The sequence below is a fragment of the Tachypleus tridentatus genome, chromosome 7, assembly GCF_004210375.1.
Source record: "Tachypleus tridentatus isolate NWPU-2018 chromosome 7, ASM421037v1, whole genome shotgun sequence".
NCBI lineage: Eukaryota > Metazoa > Arthropoda > Merostomata > Xiphosura > Limulidae > Tachypleus > Tachypleus tridentatus.
This window is the reverse complement of record NC_134831.1, coordinates 138773672-138798077: the sequence shown is the minus strand read 5'-3', so window position 1 is coordinate 138798077 and position 24406 is coordinate 138773672. Positions and strand designations below refer to the sequence as shown.

Here is a 24406-nt window from a genome sequence, read left to right as displayed (position 1 = left end):
TATGTCACCACAAGAAATAGAAGCAATATTCGTTTCATTCTTCAGCTGCTTTAGGTATGCGACAGTTAAATAAGTATGTCGTGGAAGATACTTGTGTTCATGTTATTTGTCTTTTTTTTTTCTGAAAAAGGTATTTCCTGATTACGCTGTATGTTGTCTGTAATGCGTGGACAACTTTTGCCACTGGCCTTAGTCCTTGAGAATTCCTTCTTGTTTATTTGCTCATCGCAGCTAGGTTATGTGTTTTTTCATATCCCTAGACTTCTCGGGAAAACCACAAGAGACTAAATATAGTAATCCTAGTACTATTATCTTATGATAAATATAATCCATGTCTGTTTCTTTTAAGCACAAATCAGCACTATAAGATATCTGCCCTGTACTTACCGTAGGAATAGAACTAATAATTTTACTTTATAACTCCTCCAGCTTCTCGTTGAGCCACCAAGACGTATATTAAATACTTTTTAAATAAAAACTAATATTCACAAATGGTAGACAAAAAAAAAAAGTCTCCCCTTGAAAATGTTAATTTGTGATGTTTTTTATTAGGTAACAGAAAAATCTGTAAAACAATATATTTTCAGAATGTTCTCAACGAAACCTGTTCTAATATGATCTCAAATCGTAATTTTAACACTGGCTTCCGTAAACATCTAAACATTTCATGATTTTGGTTACATTTTCTCATAAAAATTATTGTGCACTTTCTGTAGTTTCTTAGATCTTATCTTCCAGTTAGTTACAAAATATTCAAACAAGTTTGTCTGCAATTGTGGAGTCGTTAAAAGATGTCTTTAAAATAAGAGAATTGACTTTATGGAATGACCAGGTCAATCACCTGATGTCCCCCATTGGGACAGCGGTAAGTCTACAGGTTTACAATGCTAAAATCATGGGTTCTGTTCCTCTCAGTGGGCACAGCAGATAGCCTGATGTGGCTTTGATATAAGAAAAACACAATGTATCTCCGAACGGCTGGTATAAGTATTATAACTTTTATTGATAAGCAGAGAACAACGTTTCGACCTTACTAGGCCATCTTCAGGTTAACAAAAAAAACCTATACCAGCTGTTCTGAAATACATTTTTATTTCAAGTGGGTTTCTCGTCATCAAGAAGGACAAACACACACAATCACCTGTTATTAATCCGATTGGAAATATATGGGCTGAGTTAAACCGATTAACGAAACATCGTAAGCCAAACACGGGAGGTGAACTCTTTTGAAGTACTCAAAGAAGGATGGCAGTCAATCACTCGGGAATATCTGCACAAACTCATTGAAAGCATGTGACGTCGATGTGAAGCGGTACTAAAATCCAAGGAAATGTGGACTAAATATTAACTTTGAGACTAGATTGTGTTATTTTGAGTTTCATTTTTACGTTTGATTGTTGCACAGAAACTTATTTGATCATTTTGTACCTAATTGGAAGAGAAGACTTGAGAAACTACAGTAGGTTTGTTTTGTTTTTAATTTCGCGCAAAGTTTCTCGAGGGCTATCTTCGCTAGTCGTCCCAAATTTAGCAGTGTAAGGCAGCTAGTCATCGCCACTCGCCTCCAACTCTTGGGCTACTCTTTTACAAACGAATGGTGGGATTGACCGTAACATTATAACGCCTCCAAGGCTGAAAGGGCGAGCATGTTTTGGAGTTATGGGGATTCGAACCCACGACTCTCAAATTACAAGCTGAGTGTCTTAACCACCTAGCCATGTCTGGCCTGCTACAGTAATGTCCACAACACTTTTTATGATAAAATGTAACCAAAATCATGAAAACTTCAGGTGTTTACGAAAGCAAGTATTAAAATTAGAATTTGAACAGATCTAGTCGAGTACGTTAAAAACGTATAGTTTTACATGTTTCTGTTATTTAATAAAAGTTATAACAAATTAACAACATTTTCAAGGAGGGCCACTTTTTATCTACCCCTATAAATCGTGTCTCATTTGTTTAAATGCAACATAAAATAATATTATTCCCTGCACACAATTTAAGATATCCAAAATAGATATTACATAAAATGTGATATTATATTCTTCACCTCAAGCTAACACAGGATTAATATCTGTTTTTCACATATAAGTCAATATTCATGTTACATCTCCCGTATTGCAGTGTTGAAGTATTATATGTCCTCAGTTTAACCTCAATTACGTGAAATAAGTTCATACCTTATAGGCTCAGCATGGTCAAGTGGTTGAGGTACTTGACTCATAAGCCCAAGGTCGGAGGTTCGAATTCCCGGCTTGCCAAACATGCTGGCCCTTTCAGCCGTGGGGGCATTGTAATGTTATGGTCAATCCCACTATTCGTTGGTAAAAGAGTAGCCCGTGAGTTGGCGGTGGGGTGCTGACTAGCTGCCTTCCCTCTAGTCTTACACAGCAAAATTAGGGACAGCTAGCGCAGACACCCCTCGTGTAGCTTTGCGCGAAATTCAAAAACAATATTTTAAGTTTTTGGTAAAATTATATCAAAGTTAGTATTGCTGAAAATATTAAGCTAGAGTATTTGAAGTTGTAGATCAGTAAAGTACTAAATAATTTTGAAAAATCTCAAGATCAGCAAATTCCTCATGTATGTCCATAATTAAATAAAATGTGTTTTAAGTTATTAGTGGTAATAGAATTCTACTATGAACTAATATGCATTAGTTTTCATTTTAGATTAAAGTTAGGCTATAGCCAGCTGAATAATATATTTATCATTTCTCATTTGATAAGACGAGCCATTCGCAGTTGTAAGGAATGACAATAACCATTGCAGCCTTATTTCAGCTGTACAGTTCCAATTATATTTCGAGAAGAAAAAGTACAAAGATAAGGAAGTAAAAACTCATCAAGTTTAATTTAGATTTATACCAATAGAGCATGAAAAAATGAAGTTTCGAGACAGAGCCAAATTTCTTTGCTAAAGAACAGATTAATGATTAACAAAAAATTATAGAATCATTAAACAGTTGGACAATTGTGTAATATCAAATAATAAGTTAGGTGTAATGTCATAATATTTTTCACACACCTAAGTTAATTTAGGTTACCAGATAAAAAATTAACCAATAACACTTTGTAAGACAAATTTTGTTCCTGGATAGTATGTGTTATTTCTTAATTGCTTATGTTGTAAAAGTACAGAAAATGGCCATTATTCCCTTCAAACTTTGCTTTTGTGACCTGGATAATGAAAATTAGAAATTAACCTATTTTCTGTGTAAAAACCGTCAAATTTGCACATTTTCATAAAGTCTGAATAAAACAACATATCAGGGGCGTACCAAGGGGGATTAACCCCCCCCCCCCCATGGACCCAAACTTTTTAAACAAGTTCAGTTGCTACCTGTGAAGTTTCATAAAGATCCGTGATTGCACGGCAGATAATTTCACACACAACAAATGGTCAAATGCAAATTTCTGATTGAACACTCTTTTAATACAGCAAGTTTTGTCAGAACTAAATAAATACAATGAAATATCTGTGAAAGGCTTAAACGCCTGTTCGTTCTTGCCATGACATCTACAACACAGTTTTGTTAAATTTTAAACCACGGTGAATGTATAATGAGGCCAGGCCATTCAATCGAACTTCAGTGGTGGTATTTCTCAAATACGTGTTGAGTCTTCTGAGAGTTGAAAACGAACGCTCCACTGAGCTCGATGACACAGGCAGCGTGGGAAATACTTTCAACAGTCTAGAAATGACTGGAAACATTTCTGCATTGCACATTGCATATACATCTATGACATTTTTGAGTTTGTTGTTCGCAAGTGATTTGTACCAAACCCTAAGTTCACCTACTGCAACTAGTGAAGTGCTGTCGATGTCAGCCATGTATATATTGACCAACTCTTTAATTTCGTCACATTGTTGTGCTGTAGGTTCTGACCGTTCTGTGGTAGATCCTGATGGTAGTAGACACATAAAGTTTGTAAGAAGAGTTTTGTGACTGGACAGACGGTCACATATTTATGAAAGAAAGTGATCAACAAATAGTACAAATACAATAATACGAAAGTACTCCTCAGGGCTACTGGTTTGTGGGTTAGCACGGTAAATCTGTCTTTCAGTCTGCCTTGGCATTATGATGTCAATTTGAAGCTCACTACACAGAGTTTAAGCCTCACAGAAAATGTTGTGAAATTCGTTCACAGTATTATTTCTGAGTGAACAGATTAAATCTTTCACTATTTCTGCGTAATGCATTGCAGCACCTAAATCAATGTTCTGTTGCTGCAGTAAGTTGCACAGAGGTAAACTAAAGGAAAACAATTTAGCAATGGTAAGTAGAGTGCTGATGAATTCTGATTGTGTTATAGAACACAATAATTGATTGGCTTTCGTGGCAGAACCGCTGTCTTGCCAACCTGATATGGTCTCAAGGTCATCTGAAACTGCATGGATTAATTCTAGAAAGACAATGACTGTGTCATACCTCTCAACCCATCTACTGGGGCAGAGACCTTTCAAACGTTTTTTTTTTTTTTTTCGTTTCAGGTGCTTTATTCTCCACCAAAAGAGCCAAAACGTGCTTTCATTTGGGTGTATTGAGAAAGTTTTCGATGCTAGAAATTACTCCCATGCAATTTCGCACAGGAACTTCTTTACAAGCATCAGAAATTGCCAAGTTTAGGGAATGGACACTGCAGTGTACATAGGCCGCAAGTGGGAATTTATCAGTTATGAGTCTCTGGACAGCACCGTCATACCCTTGTCTTCGCAGATAAGCCATGTCAATACCATATTTTGTCAGATTGGTTATAAACAGGTATAAATTGCAAAAACTCATTGCAACAGAGTTGTCATTGGCATGCAAATATCAAACACACAGCGAAAACTGTTCAATGCCTGAAATATCTGTTGTTTCATCAGCTAATATTGTGAAACACTTTGCAGCATTAACCCTGTTGACCAAAGCATCAAGAACATGAGTATTACAGGCATTGATAATTTACGTAGCATTCCTCTTTGTACTCTTAAGGCTTGCTGAAAGCTTGGCATCACCCTTTGCTCTGTAGTGCAAAATTGCCCGAAAATTCCCATCATTATTGATGGGCTCCTCATCAGTTTCACCAAGAAACATTGGACCAGAATCATATTTTCCTCTCAAAGCTAAACCATGTCTCCCACACAGCAATACAGTGTCAATAATAGGCATTAAATATTGCCGGTTATGTTCAATTTTTTGCTTGTAAGTTGCATCAAAATGCAAGTGCACAGATGAACTTGTGTTTACGACCTGTAGAAAATTGTTAACTTTTTCTTTGCTGTCTTGGTGGTACTGTTTCAATTCATGTGCCTTGAAGTCTTCAACAGCCTTCTTCCAGTTTGTGTATGGAAATTTCACTAGTTGTCCCAGTTTCTGGCTTCCAACACCAGTACCATCAGGAGCAAAAAGATAGCAGTACTCGCAGAAAGCACCCTTTGCATGTTGACTGTAGAGTAGCCATCTCCAATGTGAAAGCCAACGATTCAGAGTGTTTGCATGATTTTTAATACAAAATTAATATAATAAGGAGTCGACTTACCTGTTTACCAATGCTGACATAATCAGAAATGTAATTTCCAATGTTCCAGACTGGACCTGAGGTGGTAGTGGTAGCACTGGTAGAAGGCCATGGTGATCACTCTGACAATTCAGTTGACAATTCTGATTCAACCTGATTGGCTGCAGCAGATTGATCAGGTTCAGTCTCATGAATGGGTTTAAAGAACCCATGCAGTGTCTTTTGCTTTCTCAGGCTTGACATAGCGAATGATTGTTTATCGCAACTTCTGTTTGTCAACGTCACATTTACAGTACCGTTGACGCCATCTATAGTGAATGATTCACTATAGATGGCGTCAGTGGTGCTAGGATAGTGAACATACACTATCCATGATATTTGAATACAGATTATATACACTATACATATATTTTGCACTCTCCTGAGTGACTCTATATTTTAGTTGTTGATGACAGGAGTGTAGGCGTACCTGGCTGGGTCTAATAACTTTAAGTTATATATTATATATAGGCCTAAATATTTATTTATGATTAAAAAACTAAGACAAACATCTCATTGTGCCATTCTGAAATTTGCCAAAAAGGTGGTCTCAAAATGCATAATTCAGGCTTGTCTTTTATGTTTTTATTAAAAAATTTCCGGGGACATGCCCCAAACCCCCCGAGCATAACTTCACGCCTGCGGCGCTTGCATCAAGCACTCAAACTAGCCCCCCGATGGCCATTTCTGGCTATGCCCCTGCAACATATGAATCAAGATTTACATGTATTTCTACAAAAGTTATTCAAAATGTTTAGAAGTGAGTAGTTTTTCAAGATTTGCGACTGTAATGTAAATCACTTTCATGTATCAACCGCCAAATGTAGTCTCCCATCATGTTTTCGTTGTACGCTCCGAGGTCACAAAAGCAAAGTTTGAAGAGATCTTTTCCATTTACTTTAGGCGTAAGCAACTGGGAAATAACAGTTTCTGCCCAAGAACAAGAAAGAGTAAAAATTTTGTTACACAGTGTAATAATACACTAAATAGAAGAATTTAGCCTTCCTTTCTTTTATTCTTGAGTAAAGGTGAATAACCACATAGGTCCAACAAAATGAGAAAACTTAATCTTAAGATTTAAATAGTTAGTCTTATGTTGCAAAACAATATTATTCACCTTATGAAGTCCCCTATTAAGTCAGTGGTACATTTGTGGACTCACAATTTTAAATTTCTAGGTTTGATTCCCCACAATAAAAATAGTTTAAGTAGTTTATTGTCTAACTTTTCATTAAGAAGACAACATTATCTCATGAAAATTATTAAATCAGTGACAGAAGTGGGGATTTTTTGTCATGTCAAGGCTCATTTAGAGCAAACAGCTGGTATTATACAAAAATAGAACACATACACACAGCTAAATGTTCAAGAAGCTGTGAAATACATGTATTGTGATACCTCAAAAAGTGCCATTGATTCGATCATGCTATGGATTAGCAATTTTATGCATCGACAGACTTCATTCATTGGGATTATTTTGTAAGGATTCATCATTGTGCGAAAGTAAAAGGTACATGTTTCAGGAAAGTGATTGGTACTAAAAGTATCAATGATGTAAACTAGAACAGTTACTTTTCAAGTGACGTGTTTTTATTGTCTGTCATTTTATAAGAAAGAAGTGAGTTTGGCCTAACTATGGGTGTTTTGTTTTCTATACTCTTAATACTGTAAAATTTTCACAGCCTTGTTATTATGGCTCACTAGTAAATGCCTATTAGTTTTACTCACGGCATAATCTTGGCCTTCAAATGGGGCAACTGTAAGTTAACGGACTTACGAAACTCAAATCCTGCGGTGAATGCAGAAAGTATGCTCGTGTGGATCTGCTTTAAAACTAACAAAGTATAATATTAACATCAGTTTTGGAATTTAATAATACTTTTTATTGAGATATGACATACGAAATTTCTTCTTGTTGGGCTAGAACTTATTGTTCTGTCTTGTACTATACGACATAGTGTTTTAAGTAATATTTGAGGTTGGTATATTTTAATAAGCTAGAACATTACATATTTCTAATGTTAACTTTCTACATGCACTGACTACATCGGTTACTTCGTTCTACAACAGTATATTACTATATGCTGACATTAGCTGATTTATCGTGAACATTTCCGTAGAAATTGTGGCGTCAGAGCGGAAGCAGCCTAGAAAAAAGGAAACGCTATGGTCCCTGACGGAATGGTACTACTAATACACTAAAATCTCTGATATCTTGTGCTCAGGCATTGAGTCTTTGTTTTTGAGGTCTTCTGTTGCCAAAATTATTCAAGATCTCTGCAGATGAAAGTAAGTTAATTTATATCACTCCTCATAAGTTTATTAAGCGTCAGGCCTGTTTAATAGAAGACAATTTGTTTAATTTTAATAGAAAATTGAATATTATTTTTTAAAAATGCTTCGCATTTACCGAAGCATGTTTCGCAACTCGCAAGAATGTTTATAGACAATATCCTTGACGATGTTGGATGACATGTTTATGTCAGTGGTAATCCATGATGAGTTTTCATGTTTCCCTAGACCGGGTTTTAATGTTGAATGGATTTTCTTTTTTTGTTGCTTAGTGTTTTCATTACTTACTTTCTACTAAATTTAATAGTTTCACTGAAAGTATTTCTGGTATGACAAGTAAAATTGTATGACAGTTATGGATAAATTTCCAGTTAGTGCTGACATCAGTTATGAAAAACTGTAAATGATACACAAAACTCACTTTGTTAATCTATAGCATCACCATATTACTATGCAAAACACATACTAATGATTAAAACCACTATGTCTTTATCTTAAACGTTTCTACTCCATTCTGAATAAACTATGAATTGACAATAATTATATATTTATACAATTCTACATTTTATGAAATAACAGTGTCGTGTTAGGCTAGGTGGCTAAAAGCAGTGTGAGTATTGCGTAGTTGTCTTCGATGAATATCGAACGTTTATAACTGACGCAGTTTGATTATGTAAGCTGTTTGTGTGAATATGTTTTTAGACCTGACTGTATGCAAGACTTGCGTTCTTGTTTTGTATAACCTTATTAAGTAATTGTGACAGCATTTACTCCTATTCAACTGTGTTTTGTTTGTGTTGTAGAAAATCGGAAAGTTCTCTCGTTCGTAGCATGTTGGTGTCTTTCTTAAGTTACTTTTGTCACAATATAAATAACTTTTGTATTTTTGAAAAAGGAAAGGATTTAATTCCTTAAGTTACTGTTATTTTTATTCAGTTATTTAATGTAATAATACAAAAACATTTTGTGTATTGTAATATGGCCTACTTCAGTTTCATTGTACTTTTTTGTCTGAAACAATCCACTTAGTTTCAAAGATATGCCTCAAATGACAGAATGCAAGCTGTACTTAAATCGCCATGATATAAATCGTGATAAAGCGATTTTTAACGCATTCTGTTTTATTTTTAGTAAACTATTTCATAATTACAAGAAAATCAGTTCTGGAACACTAGCTTAATTATAATAATACTGTTTCACACGTAATAACATTTGAATAGTCAAAATCCATCATCGATAATTTATCATACAAACAAACGAAAACATGTAAACTTTGTGTGCAATTCATAAAAGCAATCTATGACGTACTTATTATACAAAACAAATTTGACAGAATTTTACTGAATCATTCGTAAGTGATTCAAGTTACAAAGTAACAACACAGAAACAGAGCAGAAGCTGTTCATGTAACGAAATTACAGGTGCATTTATATACAAGAAAAACTTGTAGTTAATAAATTAAATTACTATTATTATTTGTAAATACTGCATGAAATAAGTGTAAATTAATTCACAAAGGTACACTGTGCTCTTATATAAATAAAAGCACGGAAACTTGTGTCAATGAAAAAGTACATGTTTGATGAATTAATGTTGGGCCGGCATGGCCAAGTGTATTAGGGGCGTTCGACTCGTAATCCAAGAGGCGCGGGTACGTATCCCGGTCGCACCAAACATGCCCGCCTTTTCAGTCATGGGGGCGTTATAATGTTACGGTCAATTCCACTATTCGTTAGTAAAAGAGTAGCCCAAGAGTTAGCGGTGGGTGGTGATGACTAGCTGCCTTCCCTCTAGTCTTACACTGCTAAATTAGGGAGGGCTAGTGCAGATAGCCCTCGAGTAGCTTTGCCCGAAATTCAAATATTTTTCAGATTCAAAAGTGTAATGAAATGTTAAACAATACATTTATTTTTATTTCTTAGTTGTTGTTTTTTACTTATCCAATGTTATTTATAATTTTATCCCGCATACTTAATAAGTATGTGATTTTATTCTCAAGTTATTCAGCAGTAAGCTTGAAAGCTTACAATACTGAAATTGGGGGTTCGATTCCAAACGATGTGAAAAAAGTTTAAATATCTATTTTATTAAAGTTCAGTTTATATATTTGCGTCTACAAACGGTTAATCACAACCTTATATGAACAATTTTTATTTGCTCAACGGAAAAATTGAAAGATTTACAATGGTAAAAATTGGATTTCGATACCCGCGTTGAGTTGAGCACAGATATCCCACAATGCAGCTTGGCGGTTAACAACAAACAAGCAAACAAATAACACAAGCTAATATGGAGTGTCCCCAAGGGCACGAACTGTGGCGCCACGGGCAACATACCAACATCATTAATGTGTAATATCTGTTTCATAAGAAATTTCTGACCATCGGACAGTACATCTCCACCACGGATAGAATTATACATTTTATTTCATAAATTGTGCCCAAATTAACATAAAGAGATGTTTGCATGAATACTTACAATGTTAAACTGATAGACCGGAGAGAAGTCTGTTAATTAACAACACCCGCTGTCAACTCTTGGGCTATATTTATTTAGTTTTTCGAGAAGTAAAATATGACTGTCACTCTTACAGCGCTTAACGACATCGGATTAGATCATTGTTTAGTCAAAAACGAAGTCAAACTTTACAGTTTCAAAGAAATTTGTTTCCCCAGGATATTGTGATGAAAATTTCATTAAATTCCAATTGTTAAAATTTACCATGAAGTAAAGTATTCTTTTGTTGTTGTTGTTTTAAAATTTCGCACAAAGCTACATGAGAGCTATCTGCGCTAGCCTTCTCTAATTTAGCAGTGTAAGACTAAAGGGAAGGCAGCTAGTCACCACCACCCACCACCAAATCTTGAGCTATTCTTTTACCGACGAATAGTGGGATTGACCACACACATTATAACGCCTCCACGGCTGAAAGGGCAAGCATTTTTGGTGTGACGGGAATTCGAACCTGCGATCCTCGGATTACGAGTTGAGTGCCTCAACCACCTGGCCATGCCGAGCCACCTAATAGTTATAAATGTATAATTTATTTATAAAAAAAGGCGCTGCTGTCGGCTATAATCTCCCGTCATAAAGTGAAAGAAATATTCTGACCATCTTCGTTTTAACATTTCAGGTTGTAACTAATTTGTAACTTCAAACTAAACTAGAAGGATTGATCGAGCCTTTTTGTGTGATATTTTTATTAAAGTCAGTTTTTAACAAACAAAGGAATTGGTCTGACGATAAACAATTAACAAAAGGGTACAGGAAAATTTGCAAAAAAATGAATAAAACAATTTTCCAAACAAATAATTTAGTGTCATTGAAATATTTATTCCGAAGTATAATTTAATATATGTTGTCAAATATTATGATATTCCTTATTTGTTTGCCTTATATCAAAGCCACGTTGTAGTCTTTGATGTTTTCTTCGCGTGAAATCGAATTCCAGGTTTCAGTGCTCTAAGTTCGTAAACTTACTATTGTCCCATAGGTGGATAAATATATGTAATTCAAGCTGTATAAATACATATACAACTTAAAGTCATCATAAAACATCATACACATTTGTTAGTTTATTTATTTATTTCTGAAAAATCCAATTTCAGGATAAAATGTCAAATTTTTTTACAAATAGTATTAAAATTTTATTTTATATGTATAAAAATACACTATACCTAAATATTTACTACGAATTCTTGAAGGATTTTATTTTAACACAATTTTAAATGTTACGTTTTGGGAATATTTCAAACAATAAATTGGGCCCGGCATAGCAAGGTGGTTAAGGCGTTCGACTTCTACTCCGAGAGTTGTAGGTTCGAATCCCCGTTGCACCAAACATGCTCATCCTTTCAGCCAGGGAGCGTTATAAAGTGTCAGTCAATCCCACTATTTGCTGGTAAAAGAAACAGCCCAAGAATTAACTGTGGGTCGTGATAACTATCTCCCTTCCCTCTAGTCTTAGACTGTAAAATTAGGGACGGCTAGCGTAGATAGCCCTCGTGTAGTTTTACGCTAAACAAACAAACAATGATTTGTTTATTACTTAGTATATTCCGAATTTTAAAATATTTTTTTTATTCTTGCAAATTTATAAATAATATACAACGAAGTTAAGTTATTTATGTGTTTGAGACAGTACTCTAGTAAATGTTTATTTATTTAATGAATACTATAACTCAGTTTCATCATACAGAATAACAAATGTATAGATATAAATCAGCTGTTTTGCTTTTGTTTGTTATTTTGTAAGAAATAAATCGGGCATGATATTATAATGACATTCTAGTTTCGTATGTTTTCACAACTGGTAATTATTCCATGGCAGAAAATAGTGTTTGCAGAAGATAAAGCTCAATAAACCTGCACATTAGTAAATTTAACGAAGGGTTCAACATAGATAACATCTAGAAGATTATTGTAAACATTGTCACGTGAAGAGCATTTAGTGATATTGTATTATATACGCTAAATATTATTTTAACTGCTGACATAATTTAAATAGTAAAAGATATATACTTGTAAAGTAACTATTTAAGCTATTTTTTTGTCATTTTATACCATTCTGATTTATACACATTTTTATTTAGATATGGAGGATACTTCAGGAGAAGTAGTTGCTTTAGGCTGTATTGATCATTTTGCGCCTTCTGACGACGAGATTTTGGAAGTTGGTGAACGTAGTGCCACTCGAAAGTTATCTCCCATGGAACAACATGCTGTTGACGAGGTGTTATATAACTGTACACAAATTCAAACATTCCAGTCTCTCCCAATGAATCAGAGCACATTGCCAGATGATATGGAAGATCTTCCCCCTCCTCCACCAGAACTTTGTATTGATGAAAATCCTGAGGAACCTCCTTCACTTCCGCCTCCACCTATATCTAATGGTTGTGAAGAAGACTTACCTTTACCACCCCTGCCATTAGAGGATATAGACTGCATAATACCTCCTCCTCCCGGATTTGAAGACTCAGATTTTCAAAATCATAACGAAACCGTTTCCAATACTGACTTTAAAGAAGTTATTCTTACGGTTACCGACGAAAATGAAAACACTTTAGTTTTGGATAGTTCTGGTAAGTCTTAAATTCAGCATATTTCCAACGTAAAAGAAAAACAAAAACCGTTTCTTATAAGAATGTTCTTTAGTGGGTGATATATTTCTCGTGATGGACAAAGAATATATCTAGCTTTACAGCAAGCAAATTTGCACAAAAATCCTCACTAATAAGAATTTTTTTTTTAATATCCTATATGCGATTTTAGCTAGTATTCTGTGGTAAGTGTGTTTATTGCAACTAATAGGTAGTTAGGACGCTCGACTTGTAATATGAGGGTCGCTGAATCAAATCCCCGTCACACGAAACGTGCTCGTCCTTTCATTCATGGGGGTATTATAACAAGAGTTAGCGGTGGGTTGTGATAACTAGCTGCCTTTTCTCTACTCTTACACTGCTAAAGTAGGGTTGGTTAGCGCAGTTAGCCTCGTGTAGCTTTGCGCGAAATTAAAAACAAAACAAACGTAGCATACGAGATTAAGAAATAATAACATTTATATTTTAGTGATATAAATATACTTAACTGTATGTGTGTGATTAAATTTAGTGTTGAAAAATCCTAATCTACTCTAAAATTGAAGCAAGATTGTCGATTGGATAAATAAATGTCTGTTTACTAACATTCTTTGTAGTTATCGTAAACATCTGTGGACTCATTTATTTGTTCATGAGTAGATTAGTTTTACGTACATCTTAAATCTACAAATAAGTCACCCCTCCAGTAAATCAGTGGTAAGCCTGAGGGTTCACACTACTAAAATCCTAGTTTTGATACACGAGGTGAGCACAACACCGATGGATTTGCAATCAACAACAAAGAAAATCTGAAAAAAAACTTATTGCACTGAAGTTGGCAGCTACAGATGATAGATGTGTTTTTGTACTGAATGTAATGTTGGATTGGACAACATATATGAACTATGTGTAACCGTACGAATTTCTAACATTGTTGTGACAAACAAATTACCAGGATCGTGCTTATTTATTTGTTGCTTCGATGTATCCGTAGTGGGAACGGCACACATAATCCATTGTGCTTAAGTTCAAGCAAACAAACCAGTTAAATTATTCGTAGCTAAAAACTAGAAATGAAACATATAACACGAACTTAGCACATATGTACCCTTTATAATGTTTTTAGCTGTACGCAGTATGACTGTATTACATATTTCCAGTATTATTGAGGTGTTCATGATTCACGATAAATCATGATTAATGCAATGCAAAATTATTCATAGTAAAGTTACTAATTGATTAGTTTTAATTGGAAAACTTTATTCATAAATTAGATATAAATTACAATGTACACTATGAACCATAACATGTACTCAAGTATGGATCATGTTTAATGAGTGATCAATCCAAATAGCCCCATCCAGTGTCACATCTGACACACTGAGTAAATCTTTAGCTTTTATACATCCTCGGTTGGTCAGCGATAAGCTTAAACATTTATAACACTAGCTGTGTTGGACAGACTGCAGATAGCCCATTGTGTAACCTTGCAGTAAAAAAACAAGAATAACAAAACTGTGATCATGAAATGTCATAGTTCCTGGGCATTAAAATATAAACAGAATTCATTGGTAGAGTGTCTTTAGTCTTTGTTAAGACATTGTGGTAGGGTACAGATTAATCACAAACAGTTAGTCGGGAGGTGTTCATACTAATCACGTGATTGTAGATAATACTTGACTCCTCTGCAAAAATAGCTCATTCATTATTCCTGTGAGACAAACAGACGAATTGACCAAGGTCTTTACACAATTTTAGGCACACTGGTCAGTAACGCTGTTCCTGAACTTGGACAGTGGTAAGTCTTCGGATTAACAACGTTAAAATCAAGAGTTTGATTCCCTTCTGTGGACACAGCAGATAGCCATTGTGGCTTTGCTATAAGAAAAAACAGCAACATACACACACACAGTAAAATTGAGTTAGTAATTTGCTTGAGCACCTCACTGTGTCCAAAAGAAGAACTATAAAGACGGCATAACTTATGTATTTGTATTTATAGTACCTCCAAGTAATAAAACATGAATATTAAAAAAAACACTGAAATAACAGAGGAGACGGCTAACCAACGCATTAATTCAATAATGAGTCCACCGCTATAGCAAATTCAGTAGTCAGTCATAATCATTCTATTGTAACTTGCGTACTACAGCGTTCATATTCTTTCCTAAGCTCTTCAGACAATTTCAAACGCTTAGCCGCGCATTTATCATGACATCAAAACTCCCTCTCTCCAAACGTCTATAAAACACAGAGTATATTACAACAGACACTTGAGTTATAAAGTGGTACTGTAATGTTCTATAGTATGGCTAAATATGTGTTATGTAGACAAATTATAATGACTTTTATCTTCAAATACTTTAAAAGCATTTGTTGAAAGCTGCTCCAAAACTAGCTGTTTGAAAGACTTAATGCAATTGTAAGTGTTTCAGCTACTTCGAGGATTGGTTTTACAGTCTGTGCCTCTTTTTCGTTGTTCGGCTTAATGGATCTGCTGCATAACAATTAGCTGCACCGGTTACTGAACTGAGGGATTCAGGTGCCTATTGTTAAAATGATAATCACTTTTGTCTCTCTTGTTAACAAGTTCATGCCAATGACGTGACGTTTCGAGTTGAGAATTAAACTGACTGACTTAAACGTCGGTGGATACACGTGGAAACCTGCAGTTGCTTTGATTCTCCGTCACCCATAAACCATATGGACTAAAAATGGACAACCTTTTCAGTTGTCTGTTAATGACTGTTTCATGCAAGTTCTTTTAAATTTTAATTTTCATTCTATTTATTGACTGATCAATGTCATGATCAAACTTACGTTACAGTTATGATATACTTACACATGGGAGAGCCTGAAAAGTCCACATGTTCACTCCAGCCACTGTTCTATACATACTGTACACAAAACGTACATACGACGTAATGCGGAATATGCCAACATGGTCCTGTGTAACATATCAGATAATCTATACAGTGAACTCCAAATACAACAAAACACAGCCCTAAGAATAGCATACAGCCTACCAATATACACTCCTCTTTCATATCTTGCCTACATTGACGACATTCCAAACATGAATGACAGAATAATTCAATGGACACACACTTTTACAAAAAATCTGTTAATAGAAATTCACTAACTCAAGTATTCTCAAGTCTTGCAGCCACCCCACATACATGACAACCTCATATGCCTCCCCTGAATCTAATTAACACAATAAACCCTCAACCACAGTAACGATGCAAGTTGTCACAATTTCATAACCCCATTACAGATTTAACCTCTATATATATAATTTGTTTTCAGCTAAAGCACTATTTGCATAGTATTCGGCGTCCGAATAGCGAAAATGGGTTTTTCGGGGCACTCCCATATCCATCCACATCAAGTCTGTGACATTGGATCTAATTATCCCAGCCGCCCTGAAGGACTATAAGTCCAAAATCGGTCGTTTATTTTGTGGCAGACTTCAGAACTTGTCTTCAGTTTTTCAGCTACTGCTTGCTTGCCTAAAGCTACTATTAAGCCGAGGTACATTAAATTATTATTATTTGTAGGTATGTATATTTAGGTATATACTTTATATATATACTTTTTTTCTCACGCGGGCTCTGAATATATAAATTACCCAAACAATCACCACCACGGACGGGGAGAAGAGAAACAATACTTCTGAACGTTCCCGGTTATATCTGATTCTGAACTTTAGCTTTCTCTCTCTCTTGTTGTTTAAGTATTTGTATACCCAGGAGGGTCAGGTGCACTTGACCTTTCCCTCTTTCCTTTACTTTATTTATCTCAACTGTTTAATGTATGAATAAATGTTACATGAGTACCGGAGTAACCCGCACTCACTTAGGCCCCTATCAAGGCAATGTCTTTGTACCATTCACCAATACATATGGTGCGAATATACTATTTCTTTTTAAAGTTCCATAATAAATCGCACTTTCACTAGAAGGAATTTACTAAAAACATTTACATAAACTACACTTTCAATGTTTATTAGTGAGTTCCTCACTAATGTGATGTTTAGTTTGTAGGTGGCTTTTTTTAAAATTATTTATTTATTTATTCTTTTTAACCTAATGTATAAGTTAATAGGTGAGAGGTGTTTAGGATTATCTTCATCATGTAAGCAGTACCTGTTAAGTTCGCATAGTAGTTCATTTTTCATTCAGTTTTTATCAAAATAATTAATTGTACTATGTAGGAGTCTATCTGCTATTATTGGTATGTTTGTATATTTATGCATAAACTTTAATGAGGTACATCTTGGTGCTTTATATGCCGTCGTGAATAGTGTATTTTGTACTGTCTGTAGTTTGGTTTTCAATAGTTGTTTGCTTACATTAATCCATGCTGGAGCTGCATAGTCGATTACAGGTCTTATGTATGTTTTGTATATTTTTAGAATATTGTCAGCTGTTGCTCTACTATTTTTATCAGTGAAGACTCCTAGTATAGTTTGTTCTTCGCCACACTTTAGTTTTAATGTTATTTAGATGGCTTATCCATGTTAGTTTCGAACCATAAGTTCATCCTAAAAATTTTGCAGATGTAGCAGTCTGACGGAGTGTTCCATTCATATAAATCTCTGTTTGAAATTTTTTGTGTTTCGTTAATATAAATATCACTAGTTGGGTTTTTGCTGTGTTTATCTTGATTCTATATTTTTGACAATATTCGCATATTCTGTTTATTTGTGGTTGTATGTTTGTGGCTGCTATTGCTGGTATTGGGGCACTTTTCCAGACTGCTATATCGTCAGTGAATTGTGATGAATATCCATGGTTAGGATCTTTCAGTGGCATGTTGTTAACATACATGATGTAGAGTGTAGGGCTAACCATCCCTCCTTGATGGATGCCAGCTTTTGGAGTGAAGAACTCCGAAAATGTACCCTCAACGTTCACTGTACATTTCCTATTTTCAAGAAAGTTCGAGAGCCAGCGAATAATTCCACGCGGTAGTCCCATTTCATTCATACGGAACCGGAGACCGTTATGCCATACAGTGTCGAATGCCTTCTCAATAGCGAAGAAGCAAGCGACAGTACATTCTCTTTTGTTAAAGCTGTCTATTATTGTTTCAGTTGGTCTAACTAAATGATCTGTCGTTTGTCTAAATTTTCTGAGTCCGTTTTGTTCTTCAGGTAATTTTGATGTTATCTCCAGGAATGTGGAAAGTTTATTACTTATTATATGTTCAAGAATTTTGTCTACACAGCTGGTCAGGTTGATTGTTTGATAACTGTTTTGTTTATTGGCTGGCTTTTCTTCTTTATGAACATAAGTATATTTGCGTGCTTCCAAGAAACTGGGATGTATCCAAAGTAAAATGATAAACTACATATTGCTATTAGGTGGTCAAGTAGTTTCGGACTGCTTTATTGATGAGGATGGCTTATATGCCATCATCTCCTGGTGATTTGTTTTTTGTGTTTTTTACTGCTTGTTTAAGTTCTTGTATTATGATTTTTTTTGGTTAGCAGTATGTTATTGTAGTCGTTTGTGGTATTAATGTTTCTGTTGCTTATGTTAACTGGGAAAAGTTGTTTACATAGTTCTGTGTTATTTGTTACATGATTGTTTACTTTGTTGTAAAATTAACTGTTCATGTCTGAGTCGTTATTTGTTTTGAAAGTGTTCTGTAGTTGTTGCTTGAAGACTTCGGCTTTTTCTTTGTTTGTGTGCGCTGTGGTGTTACTATACTTCACTTTTTCTTTGTTTGCGTGTGCTGTGGTGTTACTATGCTCCACCTTTTCTTTCTTTGCGTGTGCTGTGGTGTTACTATGCTCCACCTTTTCTTTGTTTATGTGCGCTGTGGTGTTACTATGCTCCAGTGTTGGGTATTTTCTTGCTGCAGTTTCTTCGTTGGTAAGTCTTTTTAGGTGTGACCAAAACTTTCTTGGGTCTGTTTTTTCATTTAGTTGGGAACAGAAATTATCCCATTTTTCTCATTTTAACAATTTAATTTCCGCTCAGGTTTTGTTTCTTATACTATTAATTTTTTTTTTTATTCTTTATCTCTTGTTACTATGAATTGTCTTCGTTGTTTGATTGATGTTATCAATTGTTTGTTTGGTTTCCATGTTTTCCTGTTTATAGTTTTCTGTTGTTGTTTTGGTATTGTTTCATTGGGTGCTTTTTGAAGGCACTCCATGATTATTTGTCTGTAATTATCAATTTCTGATTGGTTGTTGGCTGTATGCTTAATATTATTTGGTAACATGTTTTCCAGTTCTTCTTGGTATTTTTGCCATTTTGTTGTTTTTTTATAGTCAAATTTATCTTTTCTGTAGGTTATATTTTTATGGGGGCCGAAATCGAAGACATAAGACACACGATATTGGTAGGTGATCATTGTCAACGTCTTTTTCCACATTAAATTTCACAAACTTCTGACTTATGTTATATGAAGTGAAGCATATGTTTGATATATCACTTTTATTTGTGGCATACGTAGTGTGAGTTGGCTTATCATCGTTCAGTAGGGTTATGTTATTTTCATTTATAAGTTGTAATAGGTGTCTTTCGTTTGTATTTGTGGATTAAATCCAAAGTTCGTATGTTTGCTGTTCAGATTACCAATTACAAGTGTATTTTGGTTGTGGGAAAAGATGTTGTGAAGTAAGTTAATATCTGTAGTCAGTGAGCAATGTATCTCTGTTACTGTAACATTTGAACGGTTGTTTAACATGATATCAGCTATTATATTTTCGTTATTGCTGCTCATTTTATTTCTGTAACTGATAGGTTGGTGTTGTATAACAACATAATTCCTCTATTTATGTCCTGCTTGTTTAATTTATCCTTCCTGATTGTTGTGTATCTTAAATCTGTTGTTGTTATATAACAAGGTTTCACATAAGATAAGTATATCAGGGTTGACATCTTGTATTACAAGAAGGTAATGATAATTGTGTATTGATAATAAATTGTTTGGAGTGCCATTATATAGTATTAATAAGTACTAGAACTATTAATTACTGTAAGTTAAAGTTAAATTTATGATTATAGTGTTGTGTGACCTCATTTATTTATGATTACTGCTAACAGATTTCGTATGTCTTCGAGCTTGTGTTTATGGAAGCCAGTGCACCTTGAATGTTGATATTTACAAATGTGAATTTATGTTTTTAGCAGGTATTTAGTAATTGTTGTTATTAATTGTCGTATATAAGGTATTTTATGTTGTTTTTTTTGCAGTACTTATAATTAGATCAATGCAGTTTTTGATTTGGTTTGGTTTTGAGTATTGTGAAATGAAGTGTGTGAGAATATTTTTGATTATGTTCACTAGTATTCTTGTTTCGTCGCTTGTGCTTTCTTCTGTGGTAGAAATGTTTTATTGGGGCTTTGGTGTGTGTGTGTTTTTGTAATGTTCCTATGTAGTGTAGTTTGATGTGTTGGTTGGTTTTAGCTGTTCATTTGTTTGTGATTGTTGTTGTGTGTTTATTTCCTTGAGCTTTTATGCATATATTGAACTTTAGCTTGAGGTCAGTTAATTTTAAACCGAAACTACAGCCACGCTCTCTGCTCTGCACGTCCATTATATTTATGGAATTCCTGTTCTTAAGCACAACAGTTGGAGTACACACTGTATTACGTGCTTTTTAGTATATTGATGCGTTCGTACTAGAAATAAAATATATTATTTTTGGATTTTAATATTCAGTTTCTTATTTACATCTACCATAAATTATTAGTGAACTAGTTTTTCCTTTCTGAAAAAAACAACAACAACAAAAATTAAATAATACTGCTTAAGGTTCGTATGATTAACAAACTTTCAAGAATATTAATTAGGACGTTACATATAGAAAATGCATTTAGGTGTGGCATGTAAGCGACTTATGTGATTTCATAAAGTGAATTGGCGATTATTTATAATTTATTTCGTTAAACAGTTAGAAACGCTAATACAAGTTAATAATGTTCTCTTGCATGTGTGTGTGTGTATATATATATATATACATTTATATGTATAAGGAAGTTAGTTATTAGTCAATCAATGAATAATGTGTCTGGGCAAACTTTTCCTAAAACATACGTCATTATTATATTAAACATTTTCTATAATATTTTCCTGGTGTTTAATGCATGAGCTTAATACTTAGATATTCCATAATACAAATATGTCTCGCCATCTGGTGTAGTATTTCTTTATATCGAAAGAGAAACTTATTAGAACAGTAAAGGATGTAAGTAAAATAAATAGTTGAGCTACAACACCATGGCGTCTCCGAGGCCGAAATCTCCTCGCCCCACCACGCCCCAAAAGAAAAAAGATGAGTCTTTTTTTGAATATTTAGGAACACTTGGTAGACGGAAAAAAATTAAAGAAGGTAATGATAATTGTGTATTGATAATAAATTGTTTGGAGTGCCATTATATAGTATTAACAAGTACTAGAACTATTAATTACTGTAAGTTAAAGTTAAATTTATGATTATAGTGTTGTGTGACCTCATTTATTTATGATTACTGCTAACAGATTTCGACTGCTTTGACATTTGATCAAATATTATTTCTTTATCCCTGGGCTCAGTCCTTTTAATTGTAGGTCTAGAGCCACCCAAGAACATAAGATAAAAGCCTAGCACATTTTCCTAGTCCAATTTTTCTAAGTTCTAACTACTAAATGTAAGTGTAATTTAAATATAACTAACATTTATAAATTGGCTCTTAATTATTCATAGTATACTTGTAAGTTATGCTGCCCGAAGGTAGTAATGGTTATATCATATTTTCACTTGAACTAAAAAATAGTAATATGTGAAGGAATACTTTCTTTGATGTTTTTAATGTATGTGCACGTGTGTGTGTGTTGTTAGTATGTAATTCATGCACAATTTCACATTTAATAATCTAGTAATATGATTTACAAATTCCATGGATCATTGCCACAAAAATTGAAATGGGAGAACCTTGGGATTAAGTTTAAAATTGAGCATTTTACTTTTGTGTTTATGGGAGAAGAAAACTCTTCACTTCTTGTTTTTCATTCTTTTATAATGTATGCTTTTCATTATAAAATCAGGGTATGCAGAATGTTAAAATGGGAGTAGGGCCTGTAAGGGATTATACAGCAAGGATAATACTTGATGATTACTAGATGCCTGTATTACTAAATATTAAACTTTTTCTTCATTTTTTTGTATAAAATATCAAATAACATTCTTCATCCTGAACATCTGCTAAGTTAAAACGAGTGAGTTTATTGAGGAAAAAAGTGGGAAGTTTAAAGAAAAATAAAACTCTTGTGACAAATATTTTTCCACGGGATTTGAAAAAGGTTAAGGATTAGACATGTGAGCCATTTATTGCTATTTTTTCCAAATTCTTGAATTGTGGAAAGGTACCAGAATTTTAAAACCATTTTGTAAGATGTCAAATAAAGCATGTTAAAACTAGAGGGGCACTCAGTTGAAGTTGTACCTTTGCTACACAGTGTTGATCATGTGTGTGTCGATGGAGGATTCATTCAGCTGTTTTTGAAAAATCTGAAATCTTGCTGACAAACACATACATGGGTGAAAACGTAACCTTTATCCACCTATGGTAGCATAGGTCTTTGTAGGTGTGGAAGTTGGCTCAACAGACTGAAAAATGGTTGGTTTAAAGAAAGCATAGGGCTTCAGCTGGATTAATTTCACAAATGAAATCTTCATGTCTTGATATTTGATATTTTTTTTTTTTTTATATTTATATCAATGATATAGATGGAGGAATGGTCAATAATTTGTTTAAATTTACTGTTGATATCAAGCTTTTGGGTGCTACTGGCTGTTACAAAAAGATTTGGATTACTTGGTGATGTGGGTAAATAAAGTGAAGATGACTTAATTATTAAAATGCAGGGTAATGCAAGCTGGATATCATTATTTGAATTATGGGTATAATTTTATGGGAATAGTCTTTAATAGCCTAGTTCATCAGTCACTCAAGGCAACCAAGCAATACACTACTGTCAGTGGCAGGATAAGTGTAATTTTAGGTTGTACCTACAGATATATTGAATATAAGTGTGAAAAGGTTGTCATTGTATAGGCCATTGATAAGGTCATAGTTGGAGTCTTGGAATTCTTACTTCAGGAAGGGCATTGAATTGTGTGAAAATGTTCAAAGGAGGGCTATGAGGATGATATCTGGGATGGAGGTGTCATACAAGGAGAGTTTTTTTTTCATATTTATTGGTGAAAATGGTAGTGCTTGGAGATGTGTGTAAATTTTAGGAAGGTAGGAGTCATCTTTAGCTAAGACAAATTTATTTTTCTAACAGCATTGTTAGCCTTTGGAATAGGTTTTCTTCAGATGTACATGGATGCAGTTAATGTAAGAAAGTTTAAGAGAAGGTTTGATGAAAGATTGAATAATAAGGGCTGACTATCAATGTTTTATATATATATATATATAAAACTTATTTAAAATATTAATTCTGGTTTCATTCATCACCATTTATTCAATATTTATGTTAATCTAATGGCAGCAGCATTTTAATTGGAAAATCCTTTTATGGCTTGAAAATCATTGTACTTCTTAGATAGAAAGGCCAGTCTTCATGTTAATTATTTGAAATAGTTTTGGAGATGTGTGGTTTGTTAAAAGATTTAACTAAGGGTGGAAAACTATATGTGCAATTCTTTAATATTATAAAGTTTGATTTTATCGTGTGTAAATAATAATTGGTTAGTGACTTTAACATTATACTTGACTAAATAGCTTTGTAATTTATTTTGCATTTTAGAGACATAATGTAGGTGAATATAGCAAGAAAACAAAATACAAGATTACACCACATTAACAGTTTTCTTATGTTTTAGTACTATAAGAGTTTTCAAATGTTGTATTACACAAGCTTCAGACTTAAGTGAATGACTGTAGGTTTTGAATAAATATTTCATATACGTATTGAATTGTAATGATTGTAATCTGTAGAAGAAATTGCATTTTAAGTTGGACATAATATTGTTAGAATTCACACAAGTGTTTTGAATTTATCTTTCAAAATCTATTTGTGGGAAAAAACGAATAATAATAATACACACACACACACACATAATTTATTTCTAAATAGTAATCTATATACATATATATAATGTATAATAATTGAAATGTAACTATAGATTGCAAAATACTAATCCCCTAAAACACAACCAAGACAGGGAAGACTAAAGGCCAATCTTGTATAACTGGATATGTAACGTGAGTATGTGACTGGAGGGTCAGTATAATAAAATGTAATAAATATATATGTAAATGTGTAGCATTATAAGACTTAATCTACTTAAACTAAACATTTTTATTTTTCTGTTATAATATGTATTCATTCTAGTATGAAGAAAGCATAATTTAGATTTCCTAATTTCTTTGTGATGGTTATAAGGTTCATTACATAACAGACTCCACGCAGTTAGAGTATAGACAATAACATAAAATATAAAGTCTTACTGAAAACAAATGTTTGAAATGTATTTAG

General features: G+C 33.8%; 1 protein-coding gene across 2 annotated transcripts in view; it reads left to right on the top strand.

The window, feature by feature from the left end:
• The first annotated feature begins 7694 nt into the window (after positions 1-7694).
• The window catches only part of LOC143256714 (beta-parvin-like), a 41803-nt gene continuing 25091 nt past the window's right edge, over positions 7695-24406 (top strand). The window contains exons 1-2 of one of the 2 annotated variants that reach the window (XM_076514320.1): positions 7695-7835; positions 12431-12922. In XM_076514320.1, coding sequence (XP_076370435.1) covers positions 12433-12922 — 490 coding nt within the window. In that variant the 5' untranslated portion in view covers positions 7695-7835; positions 12431-12432. Of the gene's footprint in view, positions 7836-12430; positions 12923-21055; positions 21273-24406 lie in introns of those variants that run through there. The other variant, XM_076514321.1, reaches the window with a different exon arrangement.